This window comes from Oryx dammah, unplaced genomic scaffold (genome assembly GCF_014754425.2).
Source record: "Oryx dammah isolate SB20612 unplaced genomic scaffold, SCBI_Odam_1.1 HiC_scaffold_4, whole genome shotgun sequence".
Taxonomy (NCBI): Eukaryota; Metazoa; Chordata; class Mammalia; order Artiodactyla; family Bovidae; genus Oryx; species Oryx dammah.
This window is the reverse complement of record NW_024070188.1, coordinates 61,481,553-61,506,293: the sequence shown is the minus strand read 5'-3', so window position 1 is coordinate 61,506,293 and position 24,741 is coordinate 61,481,553. Positions and strand designations below refer to the sequence as shown.

Below are 24,741 nucleotides of genomic sequence, written 5' to 3'. Positions count from 1 at the left end.
ATTTTTAGTTTTTTAATCTTATTTTTAATTTTATTGGAGTTTTTATATATTATGGATATTCCTTATCAGATATATGATTTGCAAATATTTTCTCTCATTCTTTAGGCTGCCTTCTTACTCTGTTGATTGTATCCTTTGATGCAGTTTTTAAGTTTGTAGTCCCATTTTTCTATTTTTTTTGTTGTTACATGTGCTTTTGATGTCATATCCAAAAAATTATTACCAAATCCAATATTAGGACTCTCCCCATTTTTTTTTTCTGGGAATTTTATAGTTTGAAGTCTTAGCATTTAGGTTTTTTAAGCGTTTTGAGTTCATTTTTGTGTGTGGTATAAGGTATGTTGTATAATGTAAGGGTCCAACTACATATTTTTGCATGTGGATATCTAGTTTTCCAGCACCATTTGTTGAATAGACTATCTTTTCCCCATTAAGTGGTCTTGGCACCCTTGTCAAGGCTCCTTTGACCATATACTCAAGGTTTTATTTTTGGTGGTCTGTTCTGTTCCATTGGTCTTTAAGTCTCTCTTTATGCCAGTACCATATTGTTTTGATTACCATTGCTTTGTAATATGTTCTAAAACCAGAAAATGTGACTTCCAACTTTGTTCTTTTTTCAAGACTGTTTTGTCTATTCAGGGTCCCTTGAGATTCTATATGAGTTTAGGATGGAGTTTTCTATTTCTGACAAAAAAATGATGTGGCCTTTTGATAAAGAGTGTATTGATTCTATAGATTGCTTATAGTAGTGATATATTACCAATAACAAGTCTTGCAGCCTGTGAACATAAGAGGTATTCCCATTTATGTTGCATCTTCTTTAATTTCTTTCAGCAGTGCCTTCTAGTTTTTACCATAGACGTCTTCCATGTCCTAGGTTAAGTTTATTCCTACATATTCTTTTTTTGACACTGTTGTAAATGGTATTGTTTTCTTAATTTTCTTTTTAATTTTCTTTGGTTTATCTAAATTCAACTGACTGCTCTTGAGCACTTGAAATACATTTGTGAGACTGAACTTAACATTAATTTTTAATTCAAATAGCCAGATCTGGTTAGTGGCTACCATTTTATTCAGTGTAGATGCAGAATATGTCTATCATCCCAGTTCTTTTGTACAGTGCTACCTGGGGATATCTGTTTATATTGTCTCTCTTGTAGGTTATTTGTATTCGAAACCTAACTCTAACTGTAAAGTTAAAGTCTTTGTCCTGCTGGTAAGTTGTCCAGACCATTGACATGGGCAGCTTGCTGTGTATGTTTCCAAATTAGTCTTGTGGAAAGTATTAACAGGAAAGATTATTATACAAACCACTGGCTATTAACTCAGATCAGGATAAGAATTAGGAGCACCTTCACATATGTGAAACTCAAGTGATTGAGTCTAAGACCAACAGAAAGACATTTGAAAGACATTTGTGACTTTAACCACATTAAAATGTTTTGAGAAAAAGCAAAGCAATTGAAGCTACGTAACCCCAACCTCCCTTGGGAAGGGAAGCATAATTGCCACCCTGTATTCTTGCAAAGAGCATTCCATATGGTGGCTACTGCTTCAGCTACCCAAGGACTGCAAGTGTTCTCTGAGACTCTGCCTCCTGCCTTCTGGTACCAGAGATGGGGACAGAAGGTGGTCATGCAGCTGCAAGTGATATAGAGGGGGCACATGCCCTGTGAAGCTCTTTCCTGACCCAGCCTTCATTTGTTTATTCTGGGGAAATGTTGAGTATTATTTGACAGTGAGGTGTTTTCCCCCACCTATCGTCTAGCCCATCATTTAGGATGTTACTAAGGAAAAGAGAAGCAGTTAGAAGAAGTACTGAAGGGAACAAAGTCGGGGGGCGGGCAGGTGATGGAGAAGGTAGGTGATGCTTAAGTCAGGCAGGAAGGAAAAGAAGGTACACACCAGCCTGTTGGCTCTGAAGCTAGATGGTGTTCTGTCTCTTCGCTAACAACCTCAGTCCGAGTTCCTGCAAGGATCCCACCGAGTGAAGGACTGCTAGACCTCTACACAGGTGTCTCCAGCAAGCATTCATTGCCCTTGCAGAACACTGTCAGCCATGTTTCAGATACTTGAATGAGTCTCTCTTGCCGTGTTCCTTGTTTGTTTTTTGTCTTGATTGACTTTATCAGAACACTTCTGGGTTTCCTTTTGCCCATTTCAACCTGGGAAAGGTGTCATTTCTCTGACTAATTCCTAGTGTTCGGACAGAGGAGGGCTGATATTTCAGCCCACTGTCAGATTCTCATTTCATCCCTAATGAAGGCCAAAAATAGCTAAAATCCCTCACCTTGGGTCTGACTTTTCTTTCAAGGGCAAGAGGACACTAGGTAAGGAAGGACTTGTTTATATACCATTAGTATAAAGAGAAAATTAATGTCTGATATAGCAAACATGTAAATTAAAAAAAAAAAAAGACTGAGCTGTAGTGTGTTCCAGGGTGAAAAAAAGAAAAATGCTAAAGAATTAAAAGAGACAAAGGTAGGGAGGATAAGCTGTAAGTGACCTTTATTTTGACATTTGTGTGGGCTATACCAGAATATGAGAGATTTTGGTCCAGGCAGTTTTAGATAGAAAGCATAGGTACTTTCTAAAAGTGTGTTTTTGCTTTGTTTTTTACAAATACACATCCAGATCACATTTCTGGAACCTTCTTATTAGTGTCAGATTGTGTTGATTCAATTATAAGGTTCAATTTTAACATAATAAAGGCCTTTAGTTGGGGTGGAATGGATATATATGGCAAAGGCTGGAAATTTTCCAAGTCATTCAGTGGATTACAGCTTCACTGTTGAATACTATGAATGTGATTGTCCTGCTTGTGGAAAAATCTAATTATTGTGTTTCTCTGAACTTAGGGCTATAAAAGAGAGAAGGAGAGAGAAAATGTGCCCTTCCACCTCACATCCGGCAGCCAAAGGTCTCTGTCTCCATCTCATCCCAAAGGCAGATCACCAGCTTCCTCCCGACTTTGGTAAGTGAAATATAAGAGCCTGGCAGTGTTGTTCCATGTTGGATAATTAGTAGTGTCTGTCCTCTGGCTCTGAAAAGCAACTGTTCTCCCCACATTGTTTAGCCTTCTCTTAGGGAGTAACATTTTTCCTCAGAGGAAAGGAAAAAGAAACCTGGAATGAGCCTCTAAAGCAAATACTTTAGATCTTACATGTTTGCCATGTAAGATGTAAGAGACATGTTCACACAGCTAAACACCTTCATTTCTCTTGGTGTTGGTATTCCAAGACTGTTACATGGTAGAGATGTGGAGAAAGGGAGGTTCTGGCAAGCCTGTTCTCATGTTCCCTCTTCTCTTTGTCTGTTGCCCAGGCTCCCATCCAAGTCCTTTCCCCATCTGCCTGGCACCCCGAGACCAGCACCCTCCACACCTCCTGGACCAGTCAAAGCTGCCCCTGCTCAGCTCCGGCCCCCCTCCCCCGGCAACATCCGCCCTGTCAAGAGAGAAGTCAGAGTGGAATCTGAGAGAAAAGACCCTGAGAAGGAACCTCAGAAAGTTTCCAGTGAGCCCTCACTAAAGGGCAGAACACTTTTGGTGAAAGTAGAAGAGTCCACAGTTGAAGAGGGGACACCAGACGAAACAGAGCCTGCCCCGGGTAGGAACCCACTGACTGGTGCAGCGGGGGCTGCTTGGACTCTTCTTTCTCTGCTGCACTGCTTTTACTTAGCCCTTCCTCCTTCCCTCTCTTCCTTCCCTCCCTTCTTTGCTCCCTTTTTGGGCAGTTGGAAATTTTACTCTAAGACTAATTTGGGGACCTTTTCTTAAGTATAATTTTCTTGCATATAAAGAAGGAATCATCCATCCAACAGCCTATTGTTAGAGCCACAGCATATTTGTTCCAGGTATGGTTTAGGATTCCTTTCATTGGCTGAGTCCAATAATTTGACAGAATGTGGTATTCAGAGCACCTGCATCAGAATCATTTATCTATTGCTGTGTAACAAAGTATCCCAAAACTTTGGAGTTTATAACAACAGACAGGTACTGTATCATGCAGAGTCTTGAGAAAGGAATTTGAGAGCAGTTTAGCTGGGTTGTTAGAGGATGACTCACACACAGGGCTGTCGTTTCATGACGCCCAGGCAGGTGGCCGTCGTTTCCTGACACATGGGCCTCGCCATAGGGTTATTTCATGTCCACACAGCCTGTCTGCTTGCTCTGTTGGCCTTCCCCAGCTGAGTGACCTGGGGGAAACACAAGAAGCCCACAGTATCTTTTATGCCTAATCTCAGAAGTCTCACATACACAGAAGTCATGATTTCTGCCACACAGTTCATTAGAAGCAGGTCACTAGCTTCAACTCACACTCAACTGGAGGGGATTAGTCTCTACCTTTTAGAAGGAGGATTTTCAAAAAAATTCATGGAAATATTTTTCAACCACATCTATAATGTTTCATACTATAGAACCCTGCCCCTACCTCAGACCTATTAAACCAGGATATGTGGATCCATGGACTCTGATACTAAGGTCGTCTGACTCCTGTGCAGGATTGCCAGATAAAACAGTGGCAGTTATCCTGTGTGTGGGCTTCCCTGGTAGCTCAGACGGTAAAGAATCTGTCTGCAATATGGGAGACCCAGGTTCGATCCCTGGGTCGGGAAGATCCCCTGGAGAAAGGAATGGCTACCCACTCCAGTATTCTTACCTGGAGAACTTCATGGACAGAGGAGCTTTGTGGACTATAGTCCATGGGATTGCAAAGAGTCAGACATGACTGAGCGACTAACACGTCACTTATACTTCACATCCTACGTGTACTGTAGTTTGAGGACCACTGGCTTATTAGCCTGTGTGACTGACAGAGGTCAGAACTTTTTCCAGGAGACCCAGTGGATCTCATCTCTACCAGACTAACTAGATGCTGTCTAAAAGTTTAAAAATCACCTGGAGCTAGAAATTCAGTACATCTTGTTGAAAACTGTCTTCATCCAAAAGTTTTCTCTTTAAAACTTAATTTGAAGATAGAGGGTGAGGGCAAAGAAAGAATAGATGACTCAAGACAAATGATAATATTGTTAAGGGAATGGGAGAGTCCAGTATCTGTTTACATGTAAAGAGGGAGAAGAGAAAGGCCAAAAAATGTTCTGAGGACAAAGAAAAAACTTCTGGGAACAGGAGAAATGTAGATCTTGAAAGGAAGGTCTGGAGTGGTCAGGTGCATCTCACCATGGTGCCTGGGGTTGAGGGTTAGGAGGGTTCCCTGCTGCACAAGCCCTCTAGGTCCTTTCCCTGAATCCAGATAAGGTTAGAGAACTGCTCTAATCTTGCATGTTCACATTAGGACTGGCAGTGGAGACCTGCCCTGTCTAAGGAGCACAGATGCTGGTTCATTCCTTCTCAGACCTGGAGACAAATGCTGGGTGGACCTAAGGGATCTCTCAACTGTTGTCTTCCCAGCCTGAACCTAGGCTCGTAGTAGGGACACTGGCCATGGTCATAGAAAGGCTTTAGTCCTCTAATGATAGTCACTTAAGAGAAGGAATTTTTTTTTTTAATGTAATGAAAGACAAATAGCTCTCATCTTTTTTTGTTTGGTTATAACTTCCTTTAAAACCTAACGTGAGGCTCTATATTCAGTACACGTTTGATATGTGTTGTTAACTGATTTAACTGTGTAAAAATAAGACTCAGTGACAGTGTCAGCTTTGGATGTCTCACTCGCACATGAAGCTTTTTGTTACCTGTTGCCTGGTCACAGATAGAATACAGTGAAACCCTGAGAACGCTCCGTAATAAACATTCCCTTTTCTTTCATAATGATGAATTCTAGGTCTGGGGGATGCTAGTTTTTGTTTTGTTCTTTGGCTTTTGTTTCCAATTGGCTTTCTCCTTGTACCTGTTTGTACAGCTGCTCCAGTGGCAGCCTCAGCCCCAGCTCCGGCCCCAGCCTCCACCCCAGCCCCGACACCAGCCCCGTCATCCACTCTGACTGCCAGTGCTTCTCCAAAGACCTCTGCGGGCACCACCGACCCAGAAGAGGCCACCAGGCTGCTTGCTGAGAAGAGGCGGCTGGCCCGAGAGCAGAGAGAGAAGGAGGAGAGAGAGAAGAGGGAGAAGGAAGAACTCGAAAGGTAATGGAGTGACGCTGCTCAGGGACACCCTTGTGATACCTTGGAGTAAGTCTTCAGAAGAAGTGGTAGTAGTGCTGAAGGTGAATCTATGTAAGTTGTTACAGAATTACTCTCACCTGCCGTTCCTCTGATGACGGAGCAACTTTTTAAGTCACATTTTCTTTTTATAACGACAATACAACAAAATTGATGGAGAAAGGTTTGAAGAAAAAAAAAATCCATAATCCTACCCGATTTCAATAAGTGTGTACATTTTGATTCATCCTTTCCAGTCTCTGAACAATGTGTGAGTGTGTATACATGCCTATATACAGACACACATATTTTCATGATTGTAACCACCACAGAGGTACAGTTGTACAGTCTGAGTTTGTTTTTTTTTAATCTAACATCTCGCTCATCCCCAGGTTTCCTCATTATCTTATTATTTTAAAGCTGTGTAATAAAAGCTCATGTTTTCTTCTTTCCAGATAGAATTCCTCTCATAGGGTAGCTGCTGGGAGATAAAGTGCCCCATGACTGCCTGCCAGACAGTATGCCAGGGGCACTTTGCTTAGTTGGCCTCCTTCTGGAGCTAATAAGGCTAATGTTAATATAATTGTTCTTCCAATAGGCAGGACTGCCTCTCAGGAAAGTATGCTGGGCCGCCATTTTGGACATGCCCTACCCTTGGTCCCAAAAGGGCGTTTACAGGGTCCATCGTACCCTCTCCTGCCCCAGAACGTTATAACCTTTATTTATTTACAGAAACTGGGAGGGGAGTGTTAAATTCTTTACTAAAAGTTAACATTATTGGATTAAACAAGTCTGAGCCTTTAAAGATAGTTATATTGCAGATCCTTAAAACAAAAAAACAAGCTGCCCTCAGAATACGAGTGGTTACATTTTGCTTCTTGCTTCTGTTTCCCACGAGGCAACATGAGGTGGGGGAGAGAGAGTGGCTTCACATGTATCCAAGTGGAGACTGTGGCCGACCTCCCAACCACCGTCCTTGAGATAACCGCAAGCTCCAGCCTCGCCAAGGAACTCCCCTCACGTTTGTCTTGGTTGGTCTTTTTTCCAGACAAAAGCGAGAAGAATTGGCCCAGAAGGTAGCTGAAGAGAGAAGCCGCCGAGAGGAGGAGGCCCGCCAACTGGAAGCTGAGTTAGCCCGGGAGCGGGAAGAGCAGCTGCGGCGGCAGGAGGAGGAGCGGGCCCAGCGCGAGCGGGAGGAGATGGAGCGCATCCGGAAACAGGTAGCGGTCCGGCTCGCGCTGGGAAGCAGGTCGGCGGCGCAGCCCTGGCTCAGGATGGCGCGAGGGGCAGCTCAGATGAGCAGAGCAAGGCGTCTAGCGCTGCTCTGAGTCTCCTGCGCGCCATCCTAGTCCTTGCGTCCTCTGCCCCGGGATTTCGCAGCAGCGGGCAAAGCCAGCTTGTCCCTATGAAGCCGATGCTGTCTTCTCATTTTTAGAAGGAAGAAGAAGCTCGTGTTCGGGAAGAAGCAGAGAGGGTCCGGCAGGAGCGGGAAAAGCATTTCCAGAGAGAAGAGCAAGAGCGCCTGGAGAGGAAGAAGGTATTTGGGACACTCACTGCTCTGATTCTTCCTAGAATGAAGCAGGCTAAAGATGGAGAGACTGGCTCACCACATTCAGAAAACAAATGTGTCTTGCCCATTTTAGATTCTCTAAAATAGCAAAGTATTAATATTCTCCTCCAAAGAAATCGGTCTTGGTGTTTCAGTCCTCACCAAAAACAGTTACTTCCAATTCATGTGGCCTAAGCCAATTCCAACGTTTTTGTGTGCGTGCTTGCCTGACTCTTTGCGGACCCTATGGACAGTAGCCCTCCAGGCTTCTCTGCCCACAGGATTCTGGAGGCAAGAATACTGGAGTGGTTTGCCATTTCCTCCTCTAAGGGATCTTCCCAACTCAGGGATTGAACCTGCCTCTTACGTCTCCTGCATTGGCAGGCAGGTTCTTTACCATTAACTTATTTTAATAACTCCAATTAAGACAAAGATATTTTCCTAAAATAGACATGTTTAGGTGCCCTGCTATTTGCTTAGTCAGCGAAATGCCCCAGGCTAGCTTTCTTCCTTTATCGGATCTGTTTGCTTAATTCTTCCTTTCTTGTAGCGACTTGAGGAGATTATGAAAAGAACCAGAAGAACAGAAGCTTCAGATAAGGTATTGAGATGGCCATTTTTTAAACTATTCTTAATGGTTGGTTTGTTTTTTAACTTGTAATTTTAACATTAAAAATTCTTTTTTCTTGGCTAGAAAACTGTTGATCAGAGAAATGGAGATATAACCAAGGGAACTCCCACTGGAGGAACAGGTATGTATTTCAGTGAACTCAATTCAAATGCAGAATTTTTGAATTGACTCTAGAGGTCAAGATAAGCACCGATTTTAAAATAAACAAAACTCATTCATTCACAGAAGCTTAGGTGTATCTCATCTAATCTACAAATAAATCCCATTTATCTAAAAATCTCTAGCATTTCTAGCAGATTTTTTTCACATTTGGTTATACTCGAATGGAGTTGACATCTTAAGTAATTTTATATCATATACTTCTATTATGTATATATTTGTGTGTCCATATCTGATATATATGCCTTTATAGGTATGTATAGTGGTGGATGGTTTAGTCGCTAAGTTATGTGCAACTCTTGTGACCCCATGGCCTATAACCCACCAGGCTCTTTTGTCATGGGATTTTCCAGGCAAAAATATTGGAGTGGGTTGCCATTTCCTTCTCCAATATATACACACATTAAAATTAATTTTCTTTGAATATATAATTAAATATCATTTGGAGACTCGAGTTTGATCCCTGGGTCAGAAAGATCCCCTGGAGAAGGAAATGGCAACCCACTCCAATATTCTTACCTAGAGAATTCCATGGACAGCCCATGGGGTCACAAAGAGTCGGACACGACTATAGGACTAACACTGTCACCATCTGCTAAAGGAACCTGTATTTATATTTTCTATTAAGGACATTAAACTTTCTGTACTTAGAGCAGTTCTCAGAAAAGGATTTAAATGTTATGTAAGTTCTGACTTCAGAAGACAGTTAAAATTTGAAAATTGTTGAAATTTCATTAGAAAATTGTTCATATGCCATAGGCTTTGGCCAGGGATGATTAATTTCTTGGTGATTTTAAATCAAATTTGATGTAAATAAAAATAAAACTTCATGATTTTACAGAAGGGTGGTTGGTCAATAGTACGTTATTCAGTTTTATTCTTTCAGGATCTGCAGTGTCAATATGAAGAGACAGGACCAGAGATACCTCAGTTTCTTTTGCTTTAAGACAAATGAAATGATTTACAGGAAAGAACGTTCTCTATAAACTCTCAGTTCAGTTCAGTCACTCAGTCGTGTCCAACTCTTTGCGACCCCATGAATTGCAGCATGCCAGGCCTCCCTGTCCATCACCAACTCCCGGAGTTCACTCAGACTCACATCCATCGAGTCGGTGATGCCATCCAGCCATCTCATCCTCTGTCGTCCCCTTCTCCTCCTGCCCCCAATCCTTCCCAGCATCAGAGTCTTTTCCAGTGAGTCAACTCTTCGCATGAGGTGGCCAAAGTACTGGAGCTTCAGCTTTAGCATCATTCCTTCCAAGGAACACCCAGGGCTGGTCTCCTTTAGAATACACTGGTTGGATCTCCTTGCAGTCCAAGGGACTCTCAAGAGTCTTCTCCAACACCACAGTTTAAAAGCACCAATTCTTCGGTGCTCAGCTTTCTTCACAGTCCAACTGTCACATCCATACATGACCACAGGAAAAACCATAGCCTTGACTAGACAGACCTTAGTTGGCAAAGTAATGTCTCTGCTTTTGAATATGCCATCTAGGTTGGTCATAACTTTCCTTCCAAGGAGTAAGCGTCTTTTAATTTCATGGCTGCAGTCACCATCTGCAGTGATTTTGGAGCCCCCCAAAATAAAGTCTGACACTGTTTCCACTGTTTCCCCATCTATTTCCCATGAAGTGATGGGACCAGATGCCATGATCTTTGTTTTCTGAAAGTTGAGCTTTAAGCCAACCTTTTCACTCTCCTCTTTCACTTTCATCAAGAGGCTTTTTAGTTCCTCTTCACTTTCTGCCATAAAGGTGGTCTCATCTGAATATCTGAGGTTATTGATATTTCTCCTGGCAATCTTGATTCCAGCTTGTGCTTCTTCCAGCCCAGCGTTTCTCATGATGCACTCTGCATGTAAGTTAAATAAGCAGGGTGACAATATACAGCCTTGAGGTCCTCCTTTTCCTATTTGGAACCAGTCTGTTTTTCCATGTCCAGTTCTAACTGTTGCTTCCTGACCTGCATAGAGGTTTCTCAGGAGGCAGGTCTATAAACTCTAGGGACTTTGAAATGTGAACTTTGGGGTTTAGGGATTTGGTTTTACTTCAGTAGAGGCTTTCCTAGGTCCTTTAGGTCATGACCCCTTCTTAATGGTGTTTTCATGCTCTTTTTGTTTTTAAATATTTGTTTGGCTGCACCAGATCTTAGTTGTATTTGGCGTACAGGATCTTTAGTTGCAGTATTTGAATTCCCAGTTGCATCATGTGAGATCTTGTTCCCTGACCAGAAATTGAACCCAGGCCCCGGGCCTTGGGAGCATGGAGTCTCCTAGTCACTGGGCCACCAGGGAAGTCCCCATGCTCTTTTTTTCTTTTTTCCCATGCTCTTTTAAAGATGCCCTAATTATATTTGTTTGGAAAACAGCCTTAATGGTTGCCTGTTAACCCCACTGTTTTTTTAACAGGTTGTCTCTAGGAATGTTGTAATAGATGCAGGCTTGAAGCAGGTGTGGCACCCAGTGAGTGATCAGAATGCACATTTTAGGGTGTAAATTGTACCAACTCAGGATTATTTGAGGAGCTGACGCTGTAGATTGTGCAGAGCCAAACAGCTCCTAGTTTTTTTTCCCCCACTCATTCTTCTTTCTGCTATTTCCCTCTTTTGATATTCTTCTGGAACAAACAATGGTGAGAGGGACAGTGAAACTTGTCAGTCATCATACTTGTGTGTATCGTCACTAATAATCAGTTTGAATACTGCTAGAAAGAGGCCTGGTGGGCTGCCGTCTGTGGTCGCACAGAGTCGGACACGACTGAAGTGACTTAGCAGCAATAGCAGCAGAAAGAGGCCTGAGGATTATCTAACACATTTTCCTCTTCTCCCAGTCTCTCATGTGGTTGAGGGCTAAATGGTATTACCAGTGCTCCAAAGAGAATTCTAGGCTAGGGCGGCAGGTGAATTTGCAGACCTATCAGAAGTCTTCTCAGAAGCTGTTACCAATTTTGTAAATTTTGACAGCTTTTAAGTTATCAGTCTCTTCTTCGCTTCAGTTACTAAGTTCTTTGTACATCTGACCGTTTTATTCAATTTGTACTAAGCTGTGAAATAACACTTCTTTGGAATTATTTCACTTATTGTCTGACATCAAGCTGAAACCATAAACTGCCACAAAGGTCCTTGAAACTATGATCTACTTTAAGTTTTATAAGACTTCATATAAACCTGGCCCAGATTTTAAAGTCACTTATCAATACTGTTGGCTTACGCTAGACTCCAGCAGGGAGTATTGAATGACTAGGTAGGATAGTTAGGTACAATTCACTGGCCTTCCATGTATGAAATCCATACCATTCTTAAGTGTGACTAGAACTAAACTGAGTTTTACCAAATAGGGTAAAACCACTTTTCACCACGTAGGGTATTTCATGATTATTTGCTCCAAATCCTTCAGTAATCATTTGTTCAGCATCAGCTTGGCCAAGTCAACATACTGCTGTCTTCATCAATTGCTGTGATTTCAATATTACATATTTTGCCCAAAATCAACTGGGTGCAGGCAAAAATAATAGCAGCCCTGGTTTCCACCCTTACAATGTGCCATGCAGTGTTCTAAGTACTCTTACTAAGTACAATTGTTCTAAGTACACTGACTTCTCACAGTAGCCTATGAGGTAGGTACTTACTATTATCCATGAGGAAACCAAGGCACAGAGCATTTATGGCTTGCCCAAGGTCACAGAGCTGGTAAGTGGCAGAGCCAGGACATAAATCCAAGCATTCTGGCTGCTGGGCTTTGGGTTTGATAGTAGAGTAGTAGTAACCCTTTATCCCATCATCTTTGCTATGTCCAGCAGTATCTACACTTCCAAATATGACAAACTCTCCAGGATCGGAGGAACCAGAGACCAGCACCCATGTGGTTACCTCTTACCAATCAAAAGTGACAGTGGACAGGTGAGTTAGACAACTGGGGCTTTTCTTAGCACATTAGAGCAAAGCAGGACAGTTTTTGTCTAACCATCCTCTCCCCCACCACTGCTAGCTCCGCCAAATCCCACCAGAATTTTCTGATGGGGCCGGACAGAATTTCAGACTTTCAACGTGAAATTTATTATATTTAGATTCATTATTTTGGTTAGAGGTAGTAATTTTGTAATCTGAGAAAAGGAAAATGTCTTTTCTTGAACTGCTAAATATGATGGTGAGGTTTTTGTATGGCTATTTAATCAAATTACAGGGAATAATTTGTTACTTTCCTTTATATATCTTTGGCAGGATCCTGGACCATCTTCACACACTTTGATGATATATAACAGCTGTATTTTTACTGTATATAATATTATAATGAGTCACAGGTTTGTTCCTTAGTAAAAGCAATTTAGATGCCAGTATTTCTTATACCAGTAGTAGGACTTCCTACAAGGAAACAAATGTTTGCTGACAGTAGTTAAGAAGTGTGGGTTGAGGGAAGATTGCCTTACTCTTCCCTTGCATTTATATTGACAGGATTTTAACAGTGCTGTCTCAAACATAAAAAAAGTTCTGCCTCTAATGCCAGCCTTAGACACCATAAGAGGATTGAAGCTCCTCAGATTAATTTTCTTTTAATTGATAGAACAATATGTCTTAAGATCCAAGATCTTTTTTCTTCCCAGTTATATTGAGATGTGATTGATATATAGCATTGCATAAGTTTAAGGTGTATGACATAATGGTTGATATATATAAATTCTTAATCTAAAAACACATACCACACATTTTATAGTATTGGCAGCAATGAAAAGACAAGTCATCCGAAGGTGTCATAGGGTATCTTTGTATATCTTCCTGGGACAGTAAACATTTTTTATTTTGCCCACTTACAATTCCCAAAAAACACAATTTTCTGAAGAGATACCTTAACAATAAGCTTTTGATTATGTTGAATAAATTTTCAAAATTATCTGAGACATTAAGTAATATTTCATTTTTAAATTAGTTTAAATTTTAAATAAAATATTCATTTCCAACTCCTATTAAAAAGTACTACAGAGAGTGCCCCATTATTATAACAAGGAATAAGTTTTTTAAGCCACTGATAATTCTCTCCAGGGAATAAAATTAGCTTATACATTAGCTGACTCTCTTCAGTGGTAAAATCACCAAATGATCAATCATTGTATAAGAACCCAAAACATATCTTCAAAAGTCCTACATCCAGCTTCAACCTCGCGTGTAAGCCAAAGAGGAGGAATTCAAAAGCTGGTTCTCGTATCTTAAAGAGGATCCATAAACCCTAACCTCAGCAACTTCAACTTCAGTTTTATAGTTTTTGCATATCACTGTGTCCTCTGAACATTTAATAATTGGTCATCCAAACCATATGGTATGATTATTCCTCTAATTGTTAACAAGACTGGGTGGAGGGGTTGGGTAATAGTGGAAGGGGAAAATGAAGTCAGCTGTTGAGTCAAACGTCGGGTTGGTGTTGCCATTATAGCTTGTCAGCACACGCAGGCCTAAAAGGTGATGGAGCTGACATCCGTCAAGGAACAAGGGCTTTGAAGATACAGTCTTCTTTTGCCAAAACTTGTACTTAAAAAATCTCTGTGGGATGAGAACCGAAACTCTCCCTGGTTACAGAAGGCTCACTCATATTGGGAAAGGATAGGGTGGCAGGCATTGAGTGTGTGCGTGCATGCACACTCGTGTAGACTGTGATGCCAAGCTTCCTCTCAGTTCCACGGTACAATAGTGGGAAAGCACCACACCATCCTAGTCTGAATCTGTATAATAATTTTAGGTTCTTTTCCACAGCACTCTTACAAATAATATTTTCACTGTACCCTGCAAGGCCTTGTGATGCAGTTAGGTCAGGCATCTTTATTTTTCTCCTAAAAGAAGAGGTTTAATAGTTAACAAAGTGAAAGTGAAGTCGCTCAGTCATGTCTGACTCTCTGCGACCCCATGGACTGTAGCCCACCAGGCTCCTCCATCCATGGAATTTTCTAGGCAAGAGTACTGGAGTGGGTTGCCATTTCTTTCTCCAGGGGATCTTCCTGACCTGTGGATTGAACCCAGGTCTCCCGTATTGCGGGCAGACACTTTACTATCTGAGCCACCAGGGAAGTCCAATAGTTAACAAAAAATGTACCAAAATATCCATATCAGAAATGCTTTAGAATATGTTCCACTAAATCAATATATCTCACTGACTGAGGAAAATAAACTATATCCTCAATACAGGGGCCTAGAAGCAAAAAAAAAGAAAAAAAGTGGGAAGGGGACAGTGGAAAGAGTGGATGTATATTAGCTTCATTTTCACCATTTGGGAAGGAGATGGAAAAAAGACTAACTTACTAAAGATCAAGTTGCTGGCATTACTGACAGAGACCTGATTTTCTGATCTCTTCCATAGACCTGTCTATAGCTAAACATTCAGTTACTAATCAATGTATATTAAAAGTTAAAACAGTCACAATTTTTGCCTCATTTTCCATTTGAAGACTAACTCCTGTCAAGCAGGGTCATTTTCTTATGAGCACTGAACAAATCATGAAGCTTGCAAATATGTTTACTGCTGCAGTCAGATAAAATCAACAGTAAAATTCATCTAGCATCCGTTTGATGCATAGGCATTGTTTTGTCACATTGTAAGCATAATATATAACCTAAGAAGGGATGCTGGTTTGGTTATGGAGTGTGTAGAGGGAGCAAAAAACATAAAAGAAATTACAGGTAGAAAATGAAGGATTTCATGGCCAATTGAATGTATCTCAAAAATCCAAGCTATTAAACATGAATTGATAAGAATCGAGGTAGAATCAGAGGCAGAGTTAAGGGGCAAAGATGAGAAGGTTGGTCTAGAACAATTAACCTATACAATTATGTTCATGTTTTAGGAAGCTAGAGATAGCCAGGGAGAATTTGAATAGCCAGGCAGTGTACAAAACAGCATTATGAGAAAAACATAGGACCAGAAATCATGTAGCCAGTCTGGAATGCAGACTGTCGCACAATACTTATGCAGCTTGTACAAATTATCCCCCTCACCCCCAAGTTATAATCCCCTCATCCTTGAAGTAAAGATCCTAATAAGGGCCATTTTTATCAGACAAAAGGATGTAAAATGCCTGCAGTAGAAATTGTTAAATATATGTAGAATTATTGATAATGATCTATTCTAATTGATAAATTGTTCCATTTTATTAACTTTAAAAATAGATTCTTTAAAAATAAAGTATAAATATGTTGAAACTCATTTTTATAAAAAATGATGTCATTCTGATTTATTATAAAAGTTTTGGGTTGTCCTAAAAATGTTTTCCAGTTTTAATACTAACTCCTTTAATTTTGATTTTTCGAACTCCCTAGCACTCCCAGTTTGGAAAAACAACCAAGTGAAAATGGAATATCAGTTCAGAATGAAAATTTTGAAGAAATTATAAACTTACCCATTGGATCTAAACCATCCAGACTAGATGTCACCAACAGTGAGAATCCAGATATTCCTTTGAATCCAATTTTGGCCTTTGACGATAAAGGGACCCTTGGACCCCTGCCTCAGGTAGACGGTGTTCAGACACAACAGACAGCAGGTAAGCTTGCTTCAAACTCCCTTCAGTAAACGTCAGAAATAGGTGACACCGAAGATGGAAGGAGAAGGCAATGGCAACCCACTCCAGTATTCTTGCCTGAAGAATCCATGGACAGAGGAGCCTGGTGTGCTATGGTCCATGGAATCGCAAAGAGTCAGACATGACTGAGCGACTGACACTTAAGAGGGAGTGAACCTTGTCCTGTATGACTTTGGCACACTCTGTCCTTCAAGGGACCATATACACCTCATGGAAAAGACTGTATGGGTCATAGAAATTGAATTTTGAGTTGTGTTGGGCAACTTCTAGGGTCCCTCTTATTCTCCCGCTCAGTGTAGAAATTCAGTCTGTAGCACCTGTGGGCCTCCTCTCACAGAGTGACATTCATTGCCCAGAGACACTGCTGGTCAGAACATGCTTTATAGTAAGACAAAAACTTAACCATAACTGGGTGGCCCGTGAACCAAGTTCTGTCCACTGGAGATAAGATTTGTTTGGTTTCTATTCCATCTTTCTCAGTTCTAAAGATATTTGAAGACTGCCAACAGGTGGCTCAGCTGGTAAAGAATCCTGCTGCAATGCAAGAAACACAGATTCAGCCCCTGGGTCGGGAAGATCCCCTGGAGAAGGGAATGGCTACCCACTCCTGTTTTCTTGTCTTGAGAACCCTATGGACAGAGGAGCCTGGCGGGTTGCAGTTGACAGGGTTGCAAAAAGTTGGACATGACTGAGCAGCTAACACTGTTACTTTTTTCACTTTCAGCATGTTCTCTCACGATTTTTCTCATGTTTGGCACAGCAACCTGGGATAAGACATTATTGTCCTTTTTACGTGTAATGAGATAACAATTTAGGTAACAGGACCAGTCTAGGAGTATACTGAGCCCAGGGGCCGTCCATTCCTAGTTGAGTGACTGCAGCTGTTGACTGTCTTAGGCCCTCTGGGACTTACAGTTAAGCTGAAGTCATTGTGCAAAAAGAACAATAGCTTTACAGGACCCAGAGAAATAACATAAAAAATTGCCAACTCAGTGCTCCTAGTGACTTAACAGCACAATCTCATCAGGCTCCAGAACAAATTGGATAATCCAGCTTCATCTCTTTTCAAACCTCTTGGAATTCTATCAACTCTCTCTCCCAGCACCCCACTTTCACAAATTGACCAGCATCTCTTTATACTGTCGTAACAGCGCCAGACAAATTCAGGATGTTTAGATGAGTTAATAAAGCATTACTTGCGGTCAAATTGTTTTGTATTAGATTGCAACAAATATTTTTAGATATAAATATATTAGATCTAACAAATATTTTCCAGTTTAAAACTGGTTGAAAAAGCCAATTTTGAACCTTAATACAAATGAAGCTAGTCTTTTTCTCCTCCTCTAAGATACTGACCTTGGGCCTGTAACTTTGCTTTAGTGATCTACTTTTTTAGATTGTGAAAGGAAGACGGTCCACTGTAAATGAAAGCTATTAACACCTGACATTCTGTTCAGTTAGGCCTTTGAGAACAATCTGATTACCTATGTGTTGATGGAAACACTCCTGGTACAGCTTCCTACTTTGTCAAGTCACAGATTCACAGAGATGGAAGGAATGTTCAGATGACTTTATTTCATTTGCCAGGTTTTAAATCACCTTTTGATTTAAAGGTGATTTAATGATTTACCTGTCATTTCATTCCCACTGTTTTCTAGGAACATAGTCCAGTGTTTGCATTAGTAGGTGGTATTAGGGGTTGTTTTTGTTCATGGCTACTTATCAACCATCATTTATTTCAGCTTCAACATATGACTGGAGCCTGAAGCATCAGGTACTGAGGATTCAAGACCAATGAATGTAAAGTTGCTAATCTCAAAGCAAAGTACAATTGACTCAACACAGTTTGAAAAAGCAAATGATATATAGCCTAAGTTAAAGAAAGGACATGTGTTTTCCTATTAGTGGTAGAATTCACTTAGAAGACCAGCGATCCTGATCAAATTGCCTGTTCGTATGTAAGACAGTGTATAAAAAGCATAGTAAAGTTTTAGGAACATAATGATATTACTGTAGTATTTGCTAAGACTTTAGGTAAATGTCATATTAATCTGTTCTTTCTTGTCTCCTAATATAGAAGTTATATGAGCATTTCTTCTGAAGAACCAAAGCAGAAATTTAAAAACAATTTCTACAGTTGATGGAATTCCTTCCGTGCTGCAAAGGAGCATCTTCCCTTCCTCCAGTTTTCTAAAGATTTCTTGACCATCATTTTGAAAAGATTTTATTAAAACTAGCTAAAGACAACAGACTGGAAAGCTTTTCTAATAATTTTCGCCAGTAGAGAAAAAAAAATGCTCCTTGTTCTTCGGTACTTTAAAATGGCTTTTTCCAGTGTGCTCCTTCTTAGGAAATCAATATTTTTCTGCTTTCTTTAAAAGATGAGACCATTTGGCTATCAAAAATAGGCTGAGTAGGCATGATTTTTCACATAGATATTTTGGTCTTTAAATGCTAACATGTAAAATTGACACAGAAATTTTTACCTTTTACAATATAATACTTGAAAATGTAAGTACCTCTTGGTTCCACAGGTAGAGTCAATAGGAGAGGTGTTTAAATTAAGCCTGTTTGTTAAAATATTATTGCAGAGAGCTCTATTTGTAGAGGCAGATTACCAGGTTCCTGTAAATGCAACTTGTACATGGACATTCTGCAAACCCCGCTGTCCCATTCTTCTTGCATCTTTTTGCTAAAGCGTACTCAAGTTTTAAAATGTGAAAAAATTATTTTTTCTAGAGCAAGAAAATAATTTACTGTCCTCTTAAATAATGTATTTATAAAGTTTTTCAGAGAAACTAATCAAATAAATTAGAACAATGTGATAACATTGCAGATTTGATTTATGAGATGCATTCCTTGTATTACCATGAGAGAATGTTGCTGATAATTCAGGGCTATTTCTGAAGTCTGTTTATTGCTGCTGTCCCCAGTGATGGTGGGACTTATCTTTGCCTTACCGGATCTCAAATTATGTGCGAAGGAATAAAGATTTACTCTTTCTTTAAATTAAAAAAAAAAAATTTGGTTTTGCTCGTTTAAGAGCAATGAAAAAAATTACGGAATGTTGACTGTGTTTGGCATCCAGGACACTGCAGGACACCTTCATGAAGGTCCTTGTTCTGTGTGACATCCATCAGCTTTCACCCTTCACTTCCGCTGCTGAGCTTGGCTGTACAAACTTGCACTTTCCTTTGATGATATAAATTCAATTTTATTTTACCATTTGAGAGACTGTTAGTAACTAAATACTGAAGGAGAGAGAACATTGAGGAAACACATGTTTTATTACGGAGTATTTTTTAAAAATGATAAACTTCTGCCACTAGAATGTTTTTTTATTAAAAGAGGGGTTGGTTAATTAGATCGAATGAGGGGCTGTTCATTTATTGAACTGTTTCCTTAAAATCCCGACATACCATCTTTAGTAACAGCTGTAATTTGTTAAAAACATTAATTTGGGGGTTTTCCCTGTTCTCAGTTGTCCATGTACACATAGTCATATTAAAAGAAAATCTGTTCAAATCGGGTCTTTGTTGTTGTTGTTTAGATTGACCTAGCATGAAAACACCAAATAAAATGTGTTTGGAATAGGTTTAGGTTTCTCATATGTTCTAACTGCACTTAGGTTGATTCTTGAATTTTCCATTTGTTCTTCACTTAACCTCAACCATCTTCATCTGAACAGGCTTACAGAATAGTTTTCTTTACAATTTAGAGCAGGAATTCAGTTTTTGCTAGGTTTTCCTTTTTTTATTTTTAACTTGAGCAAAATCATTAGCAAACTGAAAGCCTCTAAGTAATCAAGTTTTAATTAGAAGTGACAGAAAATTGTTAACTCTTATTTTGTTAGCTACATTGCCAGAGGATGATGACCTTTACAACAACTGGATTGCTTTCTCTCCAGCCCCTTTAGATCAGTACATATCTACCTACTGATCTTAAAGAGGTGCTCAGAAATGGCAACCCACTCCAATGTTCTTGCCCGGAGAATCTCAGGGACGGGGGAGCCTGGTGGAGACGGGTGGAGCCTTCAGTCGGACACGACTGAAGCGATGCAGCAGCAGCAGCAGTAGGGACCATACTAAGGGAAGGTCTCAGGGATCAAATATGACCCTCTCCATGGCATGAAGGTGCATGGGCCTTTTGGTTCCTTTTCCACCCCATTGTGGTCTGTTTTAGGCCCGTTTAGTCACCAGTCACATGTTCGTTTGGTAGATAGCCACAAACCTTTACTGGAAGGTAAGGCTATATGTTTCCTCTTGCATAACTTCACTACCTGGTGGTATATTATAATAAAAGCAAATCTAAAACAGTTCTTTCACATGAACAAACATTAATTCACATGAACGGTCTTTGGAAAGCTTGAGGAAGTTCCTTCTCAAAACCATCAAGGTGTCTGTGGGATGATTTGCCTCACAGCAGGTAGGACCACAGTGATATTCTAAAGGCAGGATTAGGTAAGCTGATTGGATCAGGAAGCACAGTCCTAAATGGGTGGTTTGGGGGAAGGTGAACCCCCAGAACTCTACACCTACAGTACTAATTAAAAGTCCTGAGCTTGCAGGTTCTGCCATATTTTTTTACCTCATGCATATTCCCTCTCAGCCTTTATAGACAACCACTGATCTTTCAAGATCCATTCACTAATGAAAAGTTACTAACATCCTTTCCAGTGATACAGATTTAGATAGCAATGTTTAAAGCCACCAGATTGGGGTCCTTCAAATCCTATCTGTCCTCAGTTCAGTCACTCAGTTATGTCCGACTCTTTGTGACCCCATGAATCTCAGCACGCCAGGCCTCCCTGTCCATCACCAACTCCCAGAGTTCACTCAGACTCACGTCCATCGAGTCAGTGATGCCATCCAGCCATCTCATCCTCTGTCGTCCCCTTCTCCTCCTGCCCCCAATCCCTCCCAGCATCAGAATCTTTTCCAATGAGTCAACTCTTCCCATGAGGTGGCCAAAGTACTGGAGTTTCAGCTTTAGCATCATTCCTTCCAAAGAAATCCCAGGGCTGATCTCCTTTAGAATGGACTGGTTGGATCTCCTTGCAGTTCAAGGGACTCTCAAGAGTCTTCTCCAACACCACAGTTCAAAAGCATCAATTCTTCAGCGCTCAGCCTTCTTCACAGTCCAACTCTCACATCCATACATGACCACAGGAAAAACCATAGCCTTGACTAGACGGACCTTTGTTGGCAAAGTAATGTCTCTGCTTTTGAATATGCTATCTAGGTTGGTCATAACTTCTGCCAAGGAGTGTCTTTTAATTTCATGGCTGCAGTCACCATCTTCAGTGATTTTGGAGCCCCCCAAAATAAAGTCTGACACTGTTTACACTGTTTCCCTATCTATTTCCCATGAAGTGATGGGACCAGATGCCATGATCTTCATTTTCTGAATGTTGAGCTTTAACCCAACTTTTTCACTCTCCTCTTTTACTTTCATCAAGAGGCTTTTGAGTTCCTCTTCACTTTCTGCCATAAGGATGGTCTCATCTGCATATCTGAGGTTATTGATATTTCTCCTGGCAATCTTGATTCCACCTTCTGTTTCTTCCAGTCCACCGTTTCTCATGATGTACTCTGCATAGAAGTTAAATAAGCAGGGTGACAATATACAGCCTTGACATACTCCTTTTCCTATTTGGAACCAGTCTGTTGTTCCATGTCCAGTTCTAACTGTTGCTTCCTGACCTGCATATAGGTTTCTCAAGAGGCAGGTCAGGTGGTCTGGTATTCCCATCTCTTTCAGAATTTTCCATAGTTTATTGTGATCCACACAGTCAAAGGCTTTGCATAGTCAATAAAGCAGAAATAGATGTTTTTCTGGAACTCTCTTGCTTTTTCCATGATCCAGCGGATGTTGGCAATTTGATCTCTGGTTCCTCTGCCTTTTCTAACCAGCTTGAACATCAAGAAGTTACCCCACAGTAAGATTAAACAGGTATAGTTTATATATACATGTATATGTACTCTCTTGAGAGTCTCTTGGACAGCAAGAAGATCAAACCAGTCAATCTTAAAGGAAATCAATCCTGAATACTCATTGGAGGGACTGGTGCTGAAGCTCCAATACTCTGGCCACCTGATGTGAAGAGTTGACTCACTGGAAAAGAGCCTGATGCTGGGAAAGATTGAAAGCAAAAGGAGAAGAGGACAGCATAAGAGATGGTTGGATAGCATCACTGATTCAGTGAACATGAACTTGAGCAAACTCCAGGAGATAATGAGGGCTAGGGAGGCCTGGGATGCTATGTACCGTCATGGAGTCAAAGAGTTGGACACGACGTAACAACTGAACAACAGCATACATATACACATACATCACAAAGTATACGTTAAAGTGTTTTGAAGTAAATTATTGCATATTAACTGGAGGAGAAAATGGCAACCCACTCCAGTATTCTTGCCTAGAGAATTCCATCTACACCAGAGCCTGGCAGGCTACAATCTACAGGGTCACAAAGAGTACCAGGCATCAATAAATGCAACCATCTTTTGCATTCTTTTTAACTAATAGAATTTATTTACCTATTGGCCTATATATGTTTTGTGCATAGAACATTAAAAGTCATGATGAAATGGCTACTGGATTAGGTTGGAAAAGCAATTTTAGATGACCTTCTGAGAAACATCATCTCTTCAATTTTCCCATCCTTTTATCACTTGAATACCTAAACCTGCTCAAAAATACTCTTGTCATTTTTTCATGTCTTTTGGCTTTTCACTGGTTTGGAGCAGGAGCTGTAAAGCCAAGAAGTGGAAGAGAAAAGCACCATCATGTGAACAGAGACAATTTTAAATTTGTTACAGGTATTTTGCTAATAACTGTTTCCTTGGTGACTACTAACTTGAGGTTTATATTGATAGTTTTGATTACAATTTTAGAGAGCAAAGAAATTTTAGGAGATGACAAAAATTAAAAAGAATATTAATAGCAGCAGGGGGAGAGCAACAAATAACATACAAGGGAACTCCCATAAAGCTATCAGTTGATATTTCAATAGAAGAAACTGCAGGCCAGAAGGGAGTGGCATGACATATTTAAAGTGGTCAAAAGGGGAAACCTACAACCTCTACCCAGAAAGGCTCTCATTCAGATTTGGAGAGATCAGAAACTACAGACAAGCAAAAGCTAAAATTTGAGCATCAACCAACCAGTTTTACAACAAATGTTGAAGAATTAGAAACAAGAAAGTTATGAAATGAAAAGCTCTTCATTAAAAGCAAATATACAGTAAAGGTATGAAATCATACACAAACCAAACTACTAGGGAAGTTAAAAGACCAAAGTAGCAAAATCATCAAGATCCACAGTAAGCAGTTAAAGGGTACATAAAACAATTAGATGATACACAATTAAAATGATATCGTTTTCAGTATATTTTACATCTAATTGTTTTGTATACACTTTAACTGCTTATACAGACAGATAGATAGATAGATCCAGGTGGCACTAGTGGTAAGGAATCCTGCCAATGCAGGAGAAATAAGAGAGAATTTCAGTCCCTGGGTCAGGAAGATCCCCTAGAGGAGGAAATGGCAACTCACTCCAGTATTCTTGCCAGGAGAAGCCCATGGACAGAGGAGCCTAGCAGGCTACAGCCCATGAGGTCACAAAGAGTTGGACATGACTAAGCATCTGAGCATATCTATCTATATCTATCTATCTATCTATCTATCTATCTATCTATATATATATATATATATAGTCTATATACATACATATATTTAGAATGCTATATCAAAACCTCATGGTAACCACAAACCAAAAATCTACAATAGATACATACACACAAAAGAAAAAGCAATTCAAACAACACTAAAGATAATCATCAAATCACAAGAGTAAAGAACAAAAGAAGAAAGGGGAAGGGGAAGACCTACAAAAACAAGCCCCAAACAATTAACAAAATGGTAATATGAACATACTTATCAGTAATTAAATGTAAATGGACTACATGCTCCAATCAAGACTGACTGGATAAAAAGACCCATATATATATATATATACTTCCTACAAGAGATCCACCTCAGATCTAGAGACATACTGACTGAAAGTGAAGGAATGTAAAGGGTATTCCATGCAAATGGAAATCAAAAAGAAAGCTGGAGTGGCAATACTCATTATGAGGCACAATAGACTTCAAAATTAAAAAACTGTTAGAGAAAGAACACTACATAGTGATCAAGGGATAAATCCAGGAAGAAGATATAATAATTGTTAATGTATATTCACCCAACATAGGAGCATCTCAATAGATACGGCAAATACTAACAGCCATAAAAGGAGAATCGACAGTAACACAATAGTAGTGGAGGACTTCAACACCCCACTTAACATCAATGGACAGATCGTTCAGACAGAAAAATCAAGGTAACACAGACCTTAAAGGAAACACTAGACCAGATGAACTTAATTGGTATTTATAGAGCATTCCATCTAAAAGCAGGAGAATACACATTCAAGTGCATATGGAACATTCTCTAGGATAGATCACATGCTAGACTACAAATCAGGTCCCAGTATATTTAAGAAAATTAAAATCATATCAAACTTCTTTTCTGACTACAACACTGTAAGACTGGAAAACGACTACAAGAAAAAAACTGCAAAATAAACAAATGGAGGGTAAACAATATGCTACTGAACAACCAATGGATTATTGAAGAAATAAAAACTACCTAGAGACAAATGAAAATAATCCAAAGCCTGTGGAACACAGCAAAATC

The 24,741-nt window shown here is 40.1% G+C and overlaps 1 protein-coding gene across 9 annotated transcripts in view; it reads left to right on the top strand.

Annotated features, from left to right (window-relative positions):
* The window catches only part of MAP7 (microtubule associated protein 7), a 177,535-nt gene extending 157,941 nt beyond the window's left edge, over positions 1–19,594 (top strand). For 8 of the 9 annotated variants that reach the window (XM_040239306.1, XM_040239302.1, XM_040239301.1 and 5 more), the window contains 10 exons: positions 2,859–2,974; positions 3,325–3,608; positions 5,865–6,087; positions 7,151–7,322; positions 7,538–7,639; positions 8,202–8,252; positions 8,346–8,403; positions 12,236–12,338; positions 15,738–15,961; positions 18,078–19,594. In XM_040239306.1, coding sequence (XP_040095240.1) covers positions 2,859–2,974; positions 3,325–3,608; positions 5,865–6,087; positions 7,151–7,322; positions 7,538–7,639; positions 8,202–8,252; positions 8,346–8,403; positions 12,236–12,338; positions 15,738–15,961; positions 18,078–18,088 — 1,344 coding nt within the window. In that variant the 3' untranslated portion in view covers positions 18,089–19,594. The remainder of the gene's footprint in view (positions 1–2,858; positions 2,975–3,324; positions 3,609–5,864; positions 6,088–7,150; positions 7,323–7,537; positions 7,640–8,201; positions 8,253–8,345; positions 8,404–12,235; positions 12,339–15,737; positions 15,962–18,077) is intronic. The other variant, XM_040239299.1, reaches the window with a different exon arrangement.
* Positions 19,595–24,741: the final 5,147 nt, after the last annotated feature.